General features: G+C 33.0%; 1 protein-coding gene across 4 annotated transcripts in view; it reads left to right on the forward strand.

The window, feature by feature from the left end:
- LOC129001042 (protein tweety) overlaps window positions 1–18,300 on the forward strand; it is an 80,346-nt gene that overhangs the window by 49,442 nt on the left and 12,604 nt on the right. For all 4 annotated transcript variants that reach the window (XM_054428186.1, XM_054428184.1, XM_054428185.1 and 1 more), the window contains exon 3: window positions 14,091–14,245. In XM_054428186.1, coding sequence (XP_054284161.1) covers window positions 14,105–14,245 — 141 coding nt within the window. In that variant the 5' untranslated portion in view covers window positions 14,091–14,104. The remainder of the gene's footprint in view (window positions 1–14,090; window positions 14,246–18,300) is intronic.

Here is an 18,300-nt window from a genome sequence, read left to right on the forward strand (position 1 = left end):
GGCTACACAACACAGGATAGTGTCCTATAAAAGTGGCTGTTACGGTGGTGGCTTATGTGGTATCTGCTGGCAGGAACTTTGAGAATTTTAAACTAGATTTTATTTAGAGTCTAAATAATGTTTGTAAATTAATTGGGCATGTTGCTATGAAGGTTCTACAGTATTTTGTATCTTTCACCTTTCACGCAAATTTGTATGGAAAGAAAGACAGACTTATAAATATAAAATCAGACGTATGTGTACATCCTTTATGTGTTACTAAACAGTTCACACAATCAATGTGAAAATATTTTGAAACTGATATAAATTCTAAATATATGTATAAACATTTATGTCTTATTCCCTATCTTGAAATACCTTAAGGATCTGACTCCTGGGCTATGTTCTTAAGATTTTCATTGATCGGTTTTCTTGAAAACAGTAAGAAATTTAATGTTTACTTTCACTTAGTGAAAATTTTTTCGATCCTTTTTTTACATTGTTACCTAGGTGATTGACATAAATCAAGTTTTATTTAATTTGTATTTTTTTAAAGTTTACCCGTGCCATTGGGATTTTTCACACTCTTTTTAACACTCCTAAACAAAGGGTTCATATTCATTGCCTAAACTTGGTATTGATCCAACGTTTATCAACTGAAAGTTTATCTTTATAGGCTTCATATTTATACAAATAAGATATCACTGTTCTGTACTGTAAAAACAAGTAAAGCAATAATTTATTACACAGTCCAATTTTACCATGTTTGTGCGATATAAAATGTTCGTAGCAGTAGTTTTGATATTTGCGAAGCCGGCCACGTCCCATCTATAAACAGCCTCAGCCACATTGGTGGTTTATGAATCGGCTTATTGGACGATTATAATGGCAGTCCAAACTCTGGTAATATAAAAATGTAGCTTTTTGTTGTCTTTTATTGATATGTTTTGTCGTTATACATTTATAGTCACCAATTTCACTATTTTAAATTTATAAACATTTGATTTTCATTACATTATATAATTATTTTATAAGTTGATAATCACCTCATTCAATATTATTTTGTTTGTTTTTATATTAAGGTTTTGAATCTTCAGTTTGATTGAATCTGAACTCTATTGGTTGTTGGATTTTGAGACATTTTAAATTCAAGTTTAAATTGTTAGAACATTATTACTTCAGAAATGTATTTGTAAGTACTTACGTGGAATACTTCCGTTATTTTTCTTTCTGTAAATACTTTTTACACTTATCCAGTAAACATAAAATTATAAATCTCTCGGGTGAGAATTTGTTTCTTTATTGGAGAACCCCCTCCTCCTCTAAAAGCCAATGATGATTATTTACTGTATCCTAATGTTTGATTAAGTTAGGAAAGGAAAAAGTGCATTCAGAAACATTAACTGATTCAAGAAGAATTACTTTTTACAAACAATTTTGTTTAACACAAAAAATACTCAGCGTGCCCTGTCAACACAATGCAATGATGAACTAACACATTATTAGTCCAATCACACGGTTAACGCTGGTCTAGTTGTTAGAGCGTGGGGCATCGGTCCCTGAGGTCGCAGGTTCAAATCCCGCCAAGTCACCAATGGATAATGCCGCTACCCCTAGGTCAGAGGTCTAGAAAAACTAATGAAATGTAAAGTAATGTAAATAACAATCCTATGCTTATGCCTAGGACAAAAAAAATCACACGGTTAACACCTTGTCACCTTGTCGACTTGGTCGTAAATTCTTTACTATTGCCTCATAGAGTTTGACACACTTCACTGAGGTGTTATGACCCTGAAAAGTCGTTAACTTCCCTGTAACACATCTTAGGATTGGAACTTTGTCATTATCTCTGTGTTATTTAGTTTTACTGGTGTAACTTGATGTAAGTGTGCGTACGCTTATAACTCTTAGTACTACAGTAAATTCTTTGACTTTCATAGTCAGCTGCCATTAGAAGTTTCAAAACAAAATACCATATTAGTGTAGTGTACTAGCGTAATGACTATTTATGGCTATGACTACATAAATGTATTTACAGATGTAAAAACCCCCTATGGATAAGTTTAAGGCAGTAGGTCATTAAATCCCTCCTCAAATGTGTTTTGCGAACTTGCTAACTTTCCAAAAGCATTAAGAGACAGCACTGGTTGACTTTGCGCTACATAGTTTGAGATCTATAGTTTAGATTTATCATAATGGTCGATACAGTCAGAACCAGAATCTTAAACTTTAGGTTTTGTCATTGCTCAAATACAGATAGGATGGCCACACTGCTTGAAACTAATTAATCAACTAATAGGTTGAATGAATAACATTAATGAATCTGTTAACCCTTCAAATAATTAAGTAACTTTTGATATCTAGGGAATCACAATCATGTGCCTAAAATCTTAAAATCTTTTGTCGAGGTATTATTCGTAGTAGCTCATTTGGTTATCAGGAAGTTGCCTGTTGAATCCTCAGCAGCTTTTTTATGGTTTATAACTGAATTCAGCTGTTTTTTAACATTAGGCTCTTGATAAATAATTATATGACAAAAAACAGCTGATCTTGGCCAGTAACAAAGGTACACAGATCATTTCTATAACTGTACATTAACACTGTATTCATACAGCTTAAAATACCACCTAAGTTTATGACGCTGTCTTAAATTAGTTTATTTGATTGATAGAAGAGTTGTTTTCTGTCCTTCGTTATCGTTATTTACCTAAATCAAGTCCAAGTTTCTGTAAAAAATGGAACTCTCCTTACATTTATTTTGTATAGTAAAAAAACGGGGTCAAAGCTTAAAGCTCAAAAGTCAGCAGAGTTACGGGCAGCTTACGTTTTATGTGAGGGATGCCAACTTTGCCATTTGATGCACCCTGAGACAAGACTGCCAACTTTACGGCCTTGTTTATTACCAGCAAAGTTAATGGCGGTCGTTTGTCTAAGAAATGGGATTGCTGAGTTTTCTATGATACTTTTCTTATTTTTGTTCTAAAATTGATATATTCGATGAGGAATGGTAGGGTGTTTAAAACAAGTGTGTCATGTTTTTTTCTGACACATCCCTTACTTTCTTGGTTGACTAATGAAATGGTGTTTATGTAAAAAAATCTTGATTTTAAACTATTTTGCTGTTGTATTGGGAGTGAAAGAACTGTCTCCCTAATAAAAAATTTCTCCTGTAATTCCACACTAAAATTTAAATACAGTAGACTCCCCCTTATCCGGACTCCTCGGGACCGAGGTCAGTCCGGATGGTTTTCCGGTTAAACAGACACACCCAAAAACTCGTTAAAACAGACCGTAAATGCATCCTGTATACATATTTGACTTAAATTTAGGAGACCATTGAATTTAGACACGTGATCACTGGTCTCAAATCTTTCCCACGAGAACAATCGTTTCAGTACCGCCCACTTCCTGCCGATCTAGTCCGGTTTAACCGATGTGCTGATAAACATTGTCCAGTTAAAGAGATGTCATTTCCGCTGAGTGTCGTCCGGTTAAACCGATGTCTGGTTAAAAGGTGTCCGGATAAGAGGGAGTCTACTGTAATATTTTGTTTAGTCACTTATCCGTATTGTTTTCGTGATCCTTTCAGTTAGTTTGTTCATATCACCTAATCAAAATAGTTCCATCTTTACTTCTCGGTTGTGATGTCGCAGTAAGACTAATCCAAGTCTGTGAGAGACGGTTGAATAGATTGTTCTGAGTACCAACAACCGCATCTAGTCCCTTGATGTAGAGCTAATCAAGTTGCGTTGAATTTGAACAACATACAACAAATACCTACATTATCTTTAAAATTCAAACAGTGTTAGTTTGTAAGTTTATAAGTGAAGAAACAATCCAGTAGGCCTAGAGCTACAGTAAAACCATCAGGTCAAAGTAAATTATTTTACTGTCAAATAAGTTACGTTCAACTTTTACTTAAATAATCCATTAGAACGCTTAACAAGGTCTGGTTAAAAAATAAAAGTACAGTAATCCGTTTACCAGAAGTAAGAATGTCGTTTGTTACAAGTGGCTCGCGTTTATTTCTGCCACTTCTTGTAGAGGAAGCAATTATTTCAAGCATTTCAGACGTTGTTTCGCCGGTGTAAATATTTTCGTTTTAAATATTTTATCGTCTTAAAAAGATATGCATAGTTTTTTTTTTATATTAACTGCTTTCACTAACAGTTGCCAAGCCTAATCACTAATGTTAAGGACAAAAAATGTAGTTCTAAGTAATTATTGTACCCTTGAGTTGCTCGTGCTGCATTACTTATCTTTTATTATGTGGAACTGTTACTAAATAACAAATATTTTTATCACCAATTAGATGCCTACTTTAGGAAATATTTTCATAGATTTTACAATCTCACCGTAATGCATTTCTAGCATTTATACAACATCTAAGGCAACTAAGGACAACATAAATAACCTCGATCCATTTTCTCTCTCTCTCTCTCTCTCACTCTCTCTCTCTCTCTCCCTTCTGTAACTCACACAAACACTTACACACTTAATGGTTTCCTTAAACACGTCTCCTCTTACCTCTTAAGTTACCAAGGACCCGAAACACCTTGTCTTTGCTCTAATTGTGAAGCTGCTTGTTTGTATTCCTCTTCTTCATTAAAACAAATCTCCTCAAATTGGATTTGGTTTTTATTTAAACAAATGGTTTATTCAATTTTAGTATGCTAACACTACTCAAAATTAAAACCAATTACCAAATAATTGGAGAAATATTTTTTTCCGTAATCATAGTGTTATTTTGAGCGTATCATCCCTTCGTGGATGGGTAGGCAGTTTCATTAGTATGGGTATATCTTTCAACACAAAATAAGCTGAAATATCCATCGCCTGTTTAAGTTTAAAGGCTTAAAGTAATGCCGTAAAGTTAAAAGCATAGATCTATTGGAGTTTTTACCAGGAGTGTTTTATCATCTGAAGTTTTGGGTTTTTGTTTAATGTAAACAAATCAATTGAAGTAAAATTAAGTAATTAACTTTGGGGTTAAAAAAACATGAGTTATTTCAGGTGAGCCTATTTTTTTGTCTAACACAAACGGTTTTTAACCTAAGGATAGATATAAAATCTGAAAAACTAGATATTTTTTATGGGTGGGGTTGTAAAAATTAGTCAGAAACCAAAAATTTATCCTTTAGGTTTGAAATTGTTGGTTAAAAGTTAAAACTATGATCACCTACTGTACTCTAGGTATTTTAACATTTTTAATCCAAAGGGTAATACAGTAGATAAATATATGCTGACGCTTGATGTGAAATCTGTGTGTGCCTTCAATTTGAGACCTCAATGATGAAAATCGGTCAGTAAGAAGAGCCAAACGAACTCGGAAAAGATAAACCAAATTTAATTTCTATAAGAAATACATGGGGAGCAAATTTAGTTTACGTATAAGCCGAGTGGGACTGTAGATAAATATATGCCGATGCTTGATGTGAAATGTGTGTGTGCATACCTTCAATTTGAGACCTCAATCATGAAAATCGGTCGTGTAGAAGAGCCAAATAAAGTCGGAAAAGAAAAACCAAATTTTTTTAATATATAAGATTTGAAGTTTACACTACTGCATTTTCCCTCTCCCAAGATAAGTCTCTGAGGTAGGTCATTTGATTGATAAACTGCTTAGAGAGGATTCTAAGTGATGGATTGGGCGAAGAACAAGTTAAGTCTATCACACCTGCCAGTCTTAATACTTTGGCTACCTTTGGCTCTAGACACTCCAGTTTAATTCAAATTTAAAATAAAAACTTCACCAATATTTTTAATTTTAGTTTTAATTTAATTCATTTACATTCATCCAGTTTAATTCACTCACTGTAGTTCATTGCCTTAGGTTAGTCTTCAAAATAGACAATAGACAATAGACAAAGCTTTATTGTACATGACGCCTGATACAATAATTACAAAAGTAATTCCCAAGCAAATTTCAATTTGATCAGCAGCAACCTGTGGTCCACACAGTGTGATTAATTTGTGATTGTATTTAAAAACTGCTTTAATTTTAAAGAAAAATAATTTAAATCATTTTATTTTCTTTGTTATAAATTTTTAACTTTCTAACTAATTGTTTTCAAATTTTATGGTTGGTCGTATGCTAGTAAAAGTCTTTGTGTTTTCAAAAGTAAAAATTACTAAGGTCATCAAATGAGTTAGACACCTTTAATGGTTGACCTTTAATTAAAAGCATCCTTAATTAGTTTCCTAATTAAATGCACCAGGAAGTAGCTTCCTGGTACATTACTAAACCATCAACAAGCTCTTTGACATTAAGGTAGAACTTCTTGAACTTGGACTACCTCAAAGTAACTACTAAGTCATGAAGCTGTATTTTTTCAAGGGATTATTTATTTTTCCAGCAAACAATCATAGTAGTACACAAATATTCAATTTATTTATTCAATACAAACACAATGACAAAGGGCATTATAACACTAAGCTCTATACAAATCTTTTCCATAGCAATGATTTGACTTAAGTGTCTTTTTCTGTTAAGTGTAATTGTGTTAATGTTAATATAATGATAAAATTTGTAACTCCTGTTTTATCATGGTGGCCTTATAAGTTTTAAACTAGTACTATCAATCACTTATTGATTAGTAAAAGCTTAGAGTTCACTAATATTCCCTTAACACCAAGTTGGTATTCCACTGTGGATTTACTAAATTTCCCAAGTTGCTGAGGCTAACTTAGATTGGTCCAAAAAAAAATTCATCACGAGAATTGTTGCCGTACTGAGTTTGTTTAACTTCCAAAACTGGATTTCGGACATAATATTTGCTTCAAGTTTCTGCAACTTTGTTCAAGTTACATTTCAGCTTCGGCTTAAACTTTTCTCAAACAAGTGCAAAACTACGGCTCAAGCTAAAGACAGTTCTGTACGTAAAATTTGTCCAACATGTGTGTTTTAAGTTGTAGATTTAACAATTATTTAGTTTTCTCTAAACTTGTTTCAGTATATTGAAATATAAGTTTGTGAATTGTAACATTGCTGTTAGGCCTATAGTTATTGTTCTAATACATAAGATTTTATTAAAATTAGTCCGAATTGAGATAGTTTTAAACTCCTGGAGGATGTTCAGTTTTGAAACAACCATAGCAGATCTTAAACATTGACAACAGTAATGTAATCTAAAATTGAAATTCAGTTAACCAAAAGGAACTAGAATATAGTATGAAACATAACGCCAAAATCGTTATGAAAACCTTATGCTTAAATTAGAGTAATTCTAGTTAGGCCTACATCTTAGAGTTGTTTAAACACTTGCTAGAAACGATTTTTAAATATCTATTTGCGTCGTCAAGTTTCACCTGCATTATTTCTGCTCTCAGTTTTAACTGATAGCTTCTAATGAATGCTAAACGATCTGCTTCAATTCGAGCTAACATATTGCAACAAAGTTTTTCCAACATTGAGAATTGAAGAAAACTGTTTCCTAGACATCCCCCTAATCAAACGAATTTTCTCCGTAGAGAATCCTGAAAAGTGGGGTGATATCAAACATTTAATGTGCTCCATTTTTTACCCACAAACTCTGGGTTATCAACTGGAAAGCCACAATCTGCTTTGAATAGACTAAAGCAGCAACACCATTGATAGTTTGTTAACGTATTTTAACGTGTTGTGTGTTAGTCACAGTATATGCCCCGCATCAGAACGTCCTCACGTTGTTCAGTGGGGTTTCTCTTAATACTTGTCTTAAAGTTTTGAGAGTATGGATTCATTTGTATATTATTTGCCTCTCCTGAATCATAAAAATAAACTTTACTGTAACTACTCGATCGTTGAATACATAAACACTAATTTCTTCACTTATGTCTAATATTGCCACTAAAATTCAGTCAAAAAACTTTTTATACGTTTGTCCGAGGAACTGGCAACAAAACCTAGAAGTAAACAGTCCATTTGTGTTTTCCCTCAATTAAAGTAGAGCGAGTAATACAAAAGTTTACAATAAAACATTAAGTCCGCCAAGATTTGGTATACTCTTACTACTTGAACTTATCAACTCAAAGCATTATTATGGTTTCTAATAAATGTTTTGAAATACCTCGATCTGTCAGTGTCATAAGTAAAAATGTATTGCATACATTCATTTGATATGACATTAGGCAAGTTTATTTTACAACCGTGACAACACTATGTGCTTCGTATATTTTTTCCACTTCCAAAGTAAGTTGCATAGCAGAACTGGCAAATATTATTCATCTCACCAAGTGCATGTGTATATGGATGTGTATCTTTTAGATCAGGCCTCTCTTTCTCTACTCTCATTATACGCATAAGATACCTTATTATTAATTGTCTCCTCCTCCCGTTTTCAATATTTCTTCTTTCAACTTGAGGCATTTTCCGTTCTTCCAACAAAACTGATTAACTGTTTAACTTGGTCTTAACCTACTGAATATTAAAACATTAATATTTACTCCCAAAGAGCTAATGTGTTTCTTTTTATAAACAGCTGTTTTTTTGTTTTTAAATTTGTTCAATGTATTTCTTATGGGGAAACCCCGACCTTTGAGAGGGTCTCACGCCCTTGAGAGTAGAAGTTCTAAAACCTTATTGCAAAACTACATATTGAGACGAATCTTTTGACACCTTAAACGTTGAAATTGGTCCACAAATAAGGGAGGAGTTGCGTTAACAAAATACGGCTTCACGTATTATATATATAGATATCTGCAGAACCTAATTCGTAATGCACATAATTCTTTGGTACATACAAAGGTATGCATTTTAAGATATTATGGACCTTGATCAATTGAAATTATGACGTTTTAATCACTTCAAGAAGATCTTATTAATTAACGTTTTTCACCTTCACATAGTTTATAAAGTTGTTTGGCTATTTTCACACATATTTTCATTAAAGATAAACAAATGAGGTTAATGTTCTGTTGAATAACATCTGGTTGACACTCTTAGTGTTATAAATAACTCTGATTACATCAATGCACAGTCCCATAGCAACACTATATTGTAGACCTCTAATATAGACAAAAATAATTAAATATAGACTGTCAGCCATGCAGTGGTTACTATGATTCTGGATAAGCATCTAGACTGCCAGTGCAACTCCGAGGATCGAGGATCGTGGATCAGATCGAAAAACCCCCCACCACCGCTCCGTGCCGATGGCGTGACGTCAACCATTACCACAACGATACGGAGCTGAGTCATGAGCCTTGGTGGTGTAGTGGATAGCGTGTCGGGCTGATAATCTGAAAGTGCCGGGTTCGAATCCCGCTGGTAGCACTAACTTTTTTGTCAACAATTTTTTTCATATCAGCAAGTTTGGTTGGTTTGGTTAGGTTATGACAGTTTAATTTTATAATTAAAAAATTATAAAATTGAATTTGAGACATTTATAATTTTATTTCTAGAACAGAGCTATTTTTTCGATTAGTAAACCTTCATTTGAGTTTATCATTATCAGCTAGTTTGGTTAGGTTATGGCAGTTTAATTATATTTAATTTAAATTTAACCTACAAATTATACGTTTTGACAGCGTCAGTGATAGAGATAACAATTTTCCGCGAACAGTTAGATAGGCTATGCTGATGAGCCGGAATGATTTGGAAGCGTACGACATAGTGCGGTGGTGCCACAGCGCTGCACAGCACCTCTGATCTCTGATCCACGATCCTCGGAGTTGCACTGGCAGTCTAGACGCTAGTTGGTTCTGGCGCACACCACTGGGAGCACCATGTAGTTACGTGGTGCGTAGCCCACGAACCTATGGTAACCACATCACAGCTGACAGTCTATATTTGATTATGTTTGTCTATGCTTCTAAGTATTGTCTTGTACAGTGTTAAACGTTTTCGATAACCAAGATCAATCAATTGTTTGTTTAGCAATGACTGTTTGTTAAAATTCAAATGATCAAAGTCAGCTGTTTCAAACTATCAAAAAGGTACTGACTTTTCTCCGGATGGAACTTAAGACTTTCTGATTAAGAAGGCTAGCACTACAACCACTCAGCTATTCAATGATAGATGGTATTTTGCAAAAAAACTTGTAATCATCGTCATAACATACATATGACCTAAACATACAAGTCATACGATTTCAAGTAATCAATTTGTAAAAACAATACATAGTTTTAACAAAAACTCAGCTATGAAAAATTTAATCTAATAAAGCGAGAGAGTATCTTCTGAAGTGAATAGCCGAGTTGGCCCAAGTTGGGCTGTAAAATGTTCCATCATCAATTTAGATAATAAAAAGATGGGGAAACTGGAACTTAGCTAGTTGGAACTTTTATTTTTCCCGGTTATCGATAATATAAAACCAAACTTTAAGAATCTGAATTGTTTGAAGAGCTCTTAAAGCTTACTGTAGATCTTGTTAAGAAGTATTGATTTAGTTGTTAACAATCTGTTTTGCAAGCAATTCTCCTATTCAATTTTTGTTTTTCAATTCTTTAAGCTTAGGGTTTGTTATTAATTTTTAATACTCTACAAGGCTTATAACTACTTCTATATTTCGAGAAAAAATGTTAGGAGAAAAACCCTAATTGTAATCAGTAATCAATTTATCTTCAGCTGTGGTTTATTACATTTTCCATTGTATGTTTGGTTATACTGTATACAAAATAATGAATGTCATTTTTTTTTTTTTTAAGATTTTACTAACCGATCAGCATTTCATTGCTATACAGGTTAGGTATAATATAAGAAAGACAAAAATAACATTATTAATTACATTAACATGGATAGAGGTCAGCTTAGCCCCTCAGGCACTTATTGTCACTGTTTTAGCGGGTCGGACTGTAAAGGCACTGTCCACCAATGAAACACAAATCAATGAAAACAAAAAATGGTTATAATAAAATATCTTGAGGCAATCTGGGTTTTAATCGGAGTCTCTGGATTTCAGAAGGTTGGCCTGTGTTATAAAATCCAATGCTGCTGGTTAATGGAAGTTTTGTAAACAATTTTGATGTAACTTTCTTGATAAAATCTTCTATAGGTTTTATTCCCAGTTCTAAATGTATTTGACGGGTTCGAAAATACCAGGGACATTTTAGAATTATCCTTAAAACTTTATTTTGAATGTCATACAAATGTATTTTGTAACATTTTTCTCTTTATGTTTTCTTGACACTAAAATCTTAATTGGATGAAACCTTTGATTGTACATTCGATTAAAAGTAATGTAGATTTTTGCATCATCGTGTCAACTGACGTTAATAATTTGCGACAAGGCTTAGAAAATAATTTATATGTAATACTGGAAGGTTAAATAAAATATTCGGAGAAGGTTTGTTGATTGCTAACATATAAAATGTTTCAATTTATTTATCCATCGATACATAAAAGACATCCAATAAAACCTTCCATACAAAAAAAGAAAGTTGATCAACACCCACGCTACCAAAAAATGTGAAATAATCACACTCTTTTTATAGTTGAGAAAAGCAATAAGGGAGTTTTGTCAAAGTTTAAATTCTATAGTCATTTGCTATGGAATATATAGTCTGCAGGATGGAACTTATTTCCTACCTGGAACTGTTTTGGCCCAGTCCTCAGGTTCCATCATAAAGTGTATAGCTGATGATCTAAAACTTATGATTAGTTTTTAAATAGATAAATTATTGTAGATATTTATTTAAATCGCTATAGTGTTACGAGTAGAAATGATTTGACGTATAGCTCTGATCTCTAATCTATTATCAGAATCATTGAGTATACGCGTAAATTTGTACATTATACTCAATGCTAGAATGAAAACACTGGTATACTAGTCTATAATATATTGTCTGATGCATAGTTTAGTAATTTAACTTAATCAGCAGTCCTAGTTGCCCTCATTTCCACTACATTATTCACCACTGTGCTGCTGTGAAGTTCATCAATCAGGGGCTGCAAAGTTGTGGTCAGTTGTCAATATCGTCTGTTGTCCCTTGTCGCTCTGTTTGTTTGTTCGCTAATCTTTTTGTTTTGATTCATTGCTCATCCGTTTGTTGTGATTCATCGTTCATTCGTATCACTGGTTGTTTCATCAAGGGACTCCTGACTGTTTGAGTTTTTATTTAGTTTCACTCCATTGATTCGGATAATTGTTTCACCTCTTATATAAGTTGTTATGGCTTGGTGGAAAATCACATTTTAACACACAATTTATTTTTCCATGGGGGTAGTTTTTGTTTTACCTTAGTTTGAAAATTTCTGCTTAAATGTGTAACACAACTACTTGGTGCTTTATTAAGAATATGGCAGTAGCAACTAATTATCAATTGACTAGGTGTAAGTCAAGTTTCTTTTCTATTTCTTTGGGTGTAAAAGAAACAAATCTTTTTCAAAATTTACAGTTGTCATTTTCAAAATTTGTAATATGTTTTTTTAACATCGTTTTTACCATAGGTATGTTTGTCATGCTTCACTACCGGTATTGTCTTTGTTTTTACTTTATTAAAACTTGTCTATTAATTGTTACGGAAATTAGTTTTTTATATATTTTGAAAAGCTTTGCTCTTTGTGTTTGTAAGATTATTTGGCTTATATCTTTAATGTGTATTTCACTGAAAAGAGTTTGAGTTGACTTAAGCCAGAAAACATGATATTGGTGTTGGACTTTCTACTTGTTGTTCAATGGAAACTAATATCCACTTGGAAATTCAACTGTTCAAACCTTTTTTTAATTTTGGTCTTTTGACTACACTACATTTTGGATGTAAGAGAACTCGTCCTGTTTTCAAGTGAAATATACATTTACCTAATTACTCTATTTAATCAATTTAACAATTTAATCAATTTAATTACTAGATATAAATATATCTCTCTCTAGAGATATTTATATCTCCCAATTGAATACAAAAGTTCCCATGTTTAATTTATGCAACAAATCATTAATAGACTTATTCCTTTATCCAAACCAAAATTTAGCTCCATGTTATTTAACCAGATGCTTAACTAATACTAGGTCATAAATATATATAAAAATCAAAAAGAAAACATGTCTATGCTTAGATTTTGTAGCCAACATATTTTAAACAACTCAAATAAAAATGACATCGCTAAGTAGTAATAATTAATAATGTGAATGTGGAAATAATTATTTTAAGACTGTAAGATAACAAGTTCAATTTTCTCTTTGAAGAAAGTCACCCCATCAACACCAAGTGGTGAGAAGTTTCTTTCATTTCCTTCGTGAAGAGTTAATTAAAAATAAATGAGAATCATGACACACTAAACTGGAATTTTCAGTAGCTTTATAATATAATTTCCTGCTGAAAGTTTCCCCGCATTTCCGAACTGTGAACTGTTCTCTGCTCAAGTTTATGTTTATAACAAAAGAACGGTTTACGGCACTCTCAAGTTTTAACATTTCCGCTCTTTAAGAGTCAACTTTCCTGGAAGAGTGTGACTGTTTCTTACAATTCCGATGCAGTGGATTTCGGTAGTTTTTTCAAATGAGAATACAGTATCCTTGGATTGTTACTTGTGTAATAAATACACTAACTTCAGCCTCCCTTTTAAGAATTGTTATGGTTTTATCGGTTGAACTATGTGCATTTTAACTTTAAATGTTACCACCCTAAAACTTGTCATCAGAATTTGTAGGTTTTAAAAAATAGAATAATTGACCAAATATTTGATAATCACTAAGTATATTTCGACCACCAGCTTTATGTTCTGCTGAAAAGAATATATTGCATTGTACAATGTCATCAAAGAATGAACTGTAATGTGAGCTTTGCTCATTATACTTTGGTATCTATTGAACCAACCATTCTTATTTTATAGCTACTCAAGCCAATCGCCAGAGATAAATCAAGTTGTAAAACCTCCCATTAATATATAGTTGTGTTTTAACTTTATTTATTTTTTAATATAACGTCTAAAAAATTAGATCCACTAAGCCATTGAAGTACAGCTTTGCTCATACTGAAGTATGTGCAATCCACCAGGGATAACCATGAAAGGGCAATCATTGTCTATCATAGCCAATATTGACTCTGAGACTCTGTTCAGCTATTGGTCCTCACTTCATCCTCCAATAGTTACCAGGACAACAATGGTATTGCAAAATAAAATTTCACTCGCACATTCTCACTACTCTGATGCAACCCTCAGCGTGTTGTGAACCTTGGTTGTTGTGTTGCAGGAGATGGTCTGAGGATGGCCCCGCACACCGGGCTGGACCCGCCCAACTACACGGCCCCGCCACTGGCCAAGTTCTTCCATACATTGCCTCATCTGAATATCAGTTTACACCTGGTCAACTCAACATTTGCGCCGGACAGCGAGATTTACCTCGAGGTTAGTATCAGCTCAGGTTGACTAACGTTCTATATTGTTGTGGTTGAAATATTAATAATTGTAATCAAAATTCTGACAGAAGTTGAAATAGTAGATTTAATGTTCTTGTGGTATTAGCTAGTTTTTAAAGTTTTGACTCCACTTCTTAAGTGTCTGAGCACTTTCTGGTAGTTCCGTAGACAAGTTTCCAAGTGCTGAGAAGCTAAGTGAATTTGCAGACTTTTGTTCCCTCTGCCAGAGTTGGTGAGATTGTTATGTGAAGAATTTCAACAATCCCTTTGCTGCTAACTTTCCTTCTTCCTCGGTTCTAATTTCAACTTGTTAAATATTCATTGACCTGTGAGTTTTGAAGTTAATTAAAAACCATCTGTGAGTCCCACATTGATTACTAATGGGATTTAGCAGGTTAATTCACCTATCTATCATGCCATTATGACAAAAATGTAATATATTTTACTAACAAGAAACATTTGAAGAAATATTATAACCCTTTCAAATTTCAGTATCCAAAGTGTATCTTTATTATCATTATCATTATCTGAGATGGGGATGCCACTTAGGTGTGTACAGTATTTGGACACAAATGAGGAAGGGTGTGAGTGTAGAGTGATGGTAGATGAGTGAGATGACCGATCAGCTTTGTTACTGACTAAGATTAGCTTATTAATTAATTATTCAATATGTACTGTAAACTGATGGTTCTATTACCTCATAAATCCTAATTCAATTAAATATCCTTGATGAAGGTATTACTGTGAATTTCCCATATAAGGAATACATTTAAATTTAGTTAACCATGATAGTAATGCCTGAAAAAATGGTATACCCTTAGCAATCTGAGAGTGCCACTGAAGGCCAGGGAAAATACATGTGTTCAGCGGCACTCGGGTACAGAAAGACAGACAGAGAAATTGTAACTCCATACTTAATATAAATAGATACTAAGTTGGTAAAAAGTTATTAATTTCCATGAACGACTCCAACTACTAGTAGTATGGTTTGGTTAAGTTAAAACCACCTCTCGGTATACTAATTGAAGTGTGTTTAGGTTCCAATAGTTGTCCATTAATGCAATTACACTAGTTGAGCATTAATTAACAATGGAATTAGATTTAATGCCATCAAGTGGGCGGACAATTGATCTTCAAACACTTTGTTCAGATAGATATTTCCGTTTGATGCAATAAAAGGCTTAATTCATTCTGGTTTCTCTTTTATGTGACAATATTTTGAATCGTGGCTGTGGAGTGTCGGTATTGAGTGTTGTTACAGTACTGTAGGGAAGTGATGCACATCAATGTTTCCCCAAGGGATTACAGTGACCTGTTACAGTTGTAACCGCATGTAATGGCTACGGTTACAAGAGAATAACCGGTTACAGAGGCTGTTACAACCTTGCCAGATTTTACACCTTAACATATTCAGTAATGTTTATGTAGTTGTTTAAATTAACTAACTGGTCAACATTTATGGTCAATTTTTTCTACTTTTTTGTGTTTAAAAGTGTTTCTCCTCTTCATTCACTTATGTGCTCATCGGCCTACCCTGCCAAAATTTATTTTGGCTCAAAGTCCCAAAAGTCCTTCTATGAATTAGCAACATTATAAAGTTGCCATGACAGCTTATATATTCGTACTTTGACAAAATTTCATACAGCAAAAGGATGTGACTTGACATTTTTTTTTTCTTGATATTTTTAGTCGAACACGTTAGTTTGCAGCTACACAATATTGCCTACAATTTAGTTGTATGGTTGTCATATACGCATGACTTTAATTAGGGCTTTTTTCCTAGAGAAATACTCACGACACAGCAAACCTGCAGACTAAGTGAATGTAATTTTGTCTGATTTAATTTTAAGTAAAATATTTCCATAAACAAGTAATATTTTCCCCCATCTAAATAACATTAGATTCAACAAGTACTTAGGTTTGTTGCTACAGGGAAGAGAAAAATTTGTTTAATAATATGTTAGTGGTATAAGATAAAATAAATATATTTGCCAAATTTTATCATTATCTTTCCTTAAAACAAACTACAACTGTTTTATTTTTCTACATGAGGCGTGTATTGTTCATAACAACTTTAAATATACAGTTTTTTTGGAATTTTCTTCGTAACCTTTAATGTACCTCTGCACATCAATGATGATTGTACAAAATTGTTTGTTTTTAGATCTGCACGATGGTTGCAATGAAAATTAGGCATTTCCAAGCTTTTTGAAGCTTGAAAAACAAATTCAAAGAACTTCAAACCTCAATAACATCTTGTTTTCATGCCCTAATCTTGCTGGTTCGCAAACTCATTAAAGTTTATCCAGCTTTACACAATCTTGCCAAATTTCATCAAAATCGGACCAAAATTGATTGAGTTTTTGCATTTACTGATTTGCATGTATAAAAATTAAATCAAATAGTGTTTTTGGCCTCTGGGGACATCAAAATGAAAAAGTAAATCAGTCCTGTGTGTAGGTATTTCCATGCCACCAACATTTATAGCTTCTAACCTATAGGGTAAGTCGCTTAAACTACCATTTGTTACAGACCTTGCATTTTTATTTTTAATTACAATTATTTTCTTCAATGACAATTTGTTTTCAGATGATGTAAGTTGGTCAAAAAATTAAGTTTTGTCGCTTGATTGCCTGAATGTGAAACAATTGGCAATGTAGGCGCAATATTACAATGTTTCAGTACAAAGAGGCACAAACACATGAACACTAATGTAAAACTACAGTGAATGCTAATGGACCCTTTGAAAGCGTTGGATTAAAGTTTTCAACACTAATTGGCTTTGTAATTTGATCATTGGCTTGTAATTTGGTGTTTCTGTTGAATTTCTCGCATTGTTATCAGCGAGTTGTTTTATTCTAAATATAATCTACTTAAATTTAATTTTTGTAACATCAAAACAAATTCATTGAATACTTTTAAATAATTTTGAAATTGTCATTTAATAATTTGTTTTATTATCTTAACTAATGCCATGATTCGCATATTTTAAATTTTAAACTAATGTAGCAATAAATTTAATTACCAGGTTATGACAAAAAAATGCAAAAATTTCCATTATTAAATTTTTAAATTATTCCCAAATTTGAAAAAGGAGATTACACTGACCACGACACTATGAGGGTTGGCGCCTGCTGGATGAATATTAATTTATTCATAGAGACAGCAAGACAACTTGCTATTGTTGTTGCTGTTACTATTGTTGTTGCTGTTACTATTGTTTTCTTGTCTCAGATTTAGAAATGTTGTTGTGGGCAGTACAATAGCTTGGCAGAGAATCAAGTTTTAAGTGCTTTAGCACATAAACCATAAAACTTTTTACTTTGAATGTTACTTTTGCTGTTACAATATGTAATTTTAGTCTACGTCTGTTATGGATTTTGCCACTTATTTTTGTATACGTACCGGTATTTACGATTTAATCTATTCATGTTTACCTCTCAATCAATAATTAGAAATAATTAAATTACATTCAAACCGCAACTAAAGAAAACGTGGACATTTTAAATGCAAACCAAACATTTTATTTTGTTTATAAATAGACGCGGTGAGAATGTACTTCCGGTTTTACCGCTTCGTTCAAAATTGATTGTCGTGTCACTCCAATGTATTTCCAAACTTGGCAAAACAGAAACTAAAGCAGGAAGAATTGGGAATCTCATCCATTATGTTTATAAGCTTTGTCATTTAGAGTGTTTATTTTAGAACGATTCCTCGCCAACAAGCACTGAAATAGACAACGGTGGCACTTTCTCACCTCCCTTCATACAACGCCTTCTGAATAATGCACAACCTCTTAACCGTGTGATTAGAAGGCTGTGGAAATGGGTTGAATTGGTAGGGGTGAACAAGAGCTGGATTCTCACCCTTAGCAGGGATAATTGTTTCTGTTTCGAACACAGGGTGGTTTGTGGTTGCTAAAGTAGAGTCTTAATTTTTATTCTGGTAATATTTTGGATCGGATTGATTCAAATTTTTGAAGTGCGACTTGAAAAAGCCTAGTTGGCCTAGTAGTACAAGTATGTTTTTTTTCAATTGCAAAAT

This window comes from Macrosteles quadrilineatus, unplaced genomic scaffold, assembly GCF_028750875.1.
Source record: "Macrosteles quadrilineatus isolate MER2022 unplaced genomic scaffold, UCM_ALF_1.0 Scaffold_8__2_contigs__length_117827958, whole genome shotgun sequence".
Lineage (NCBI taxonomy): Eukaryota > Metazoa > Arthropoda > Insecta > Hemiptera > Cicadellidae > Macrosteles > Macrosteles quadrilineatus.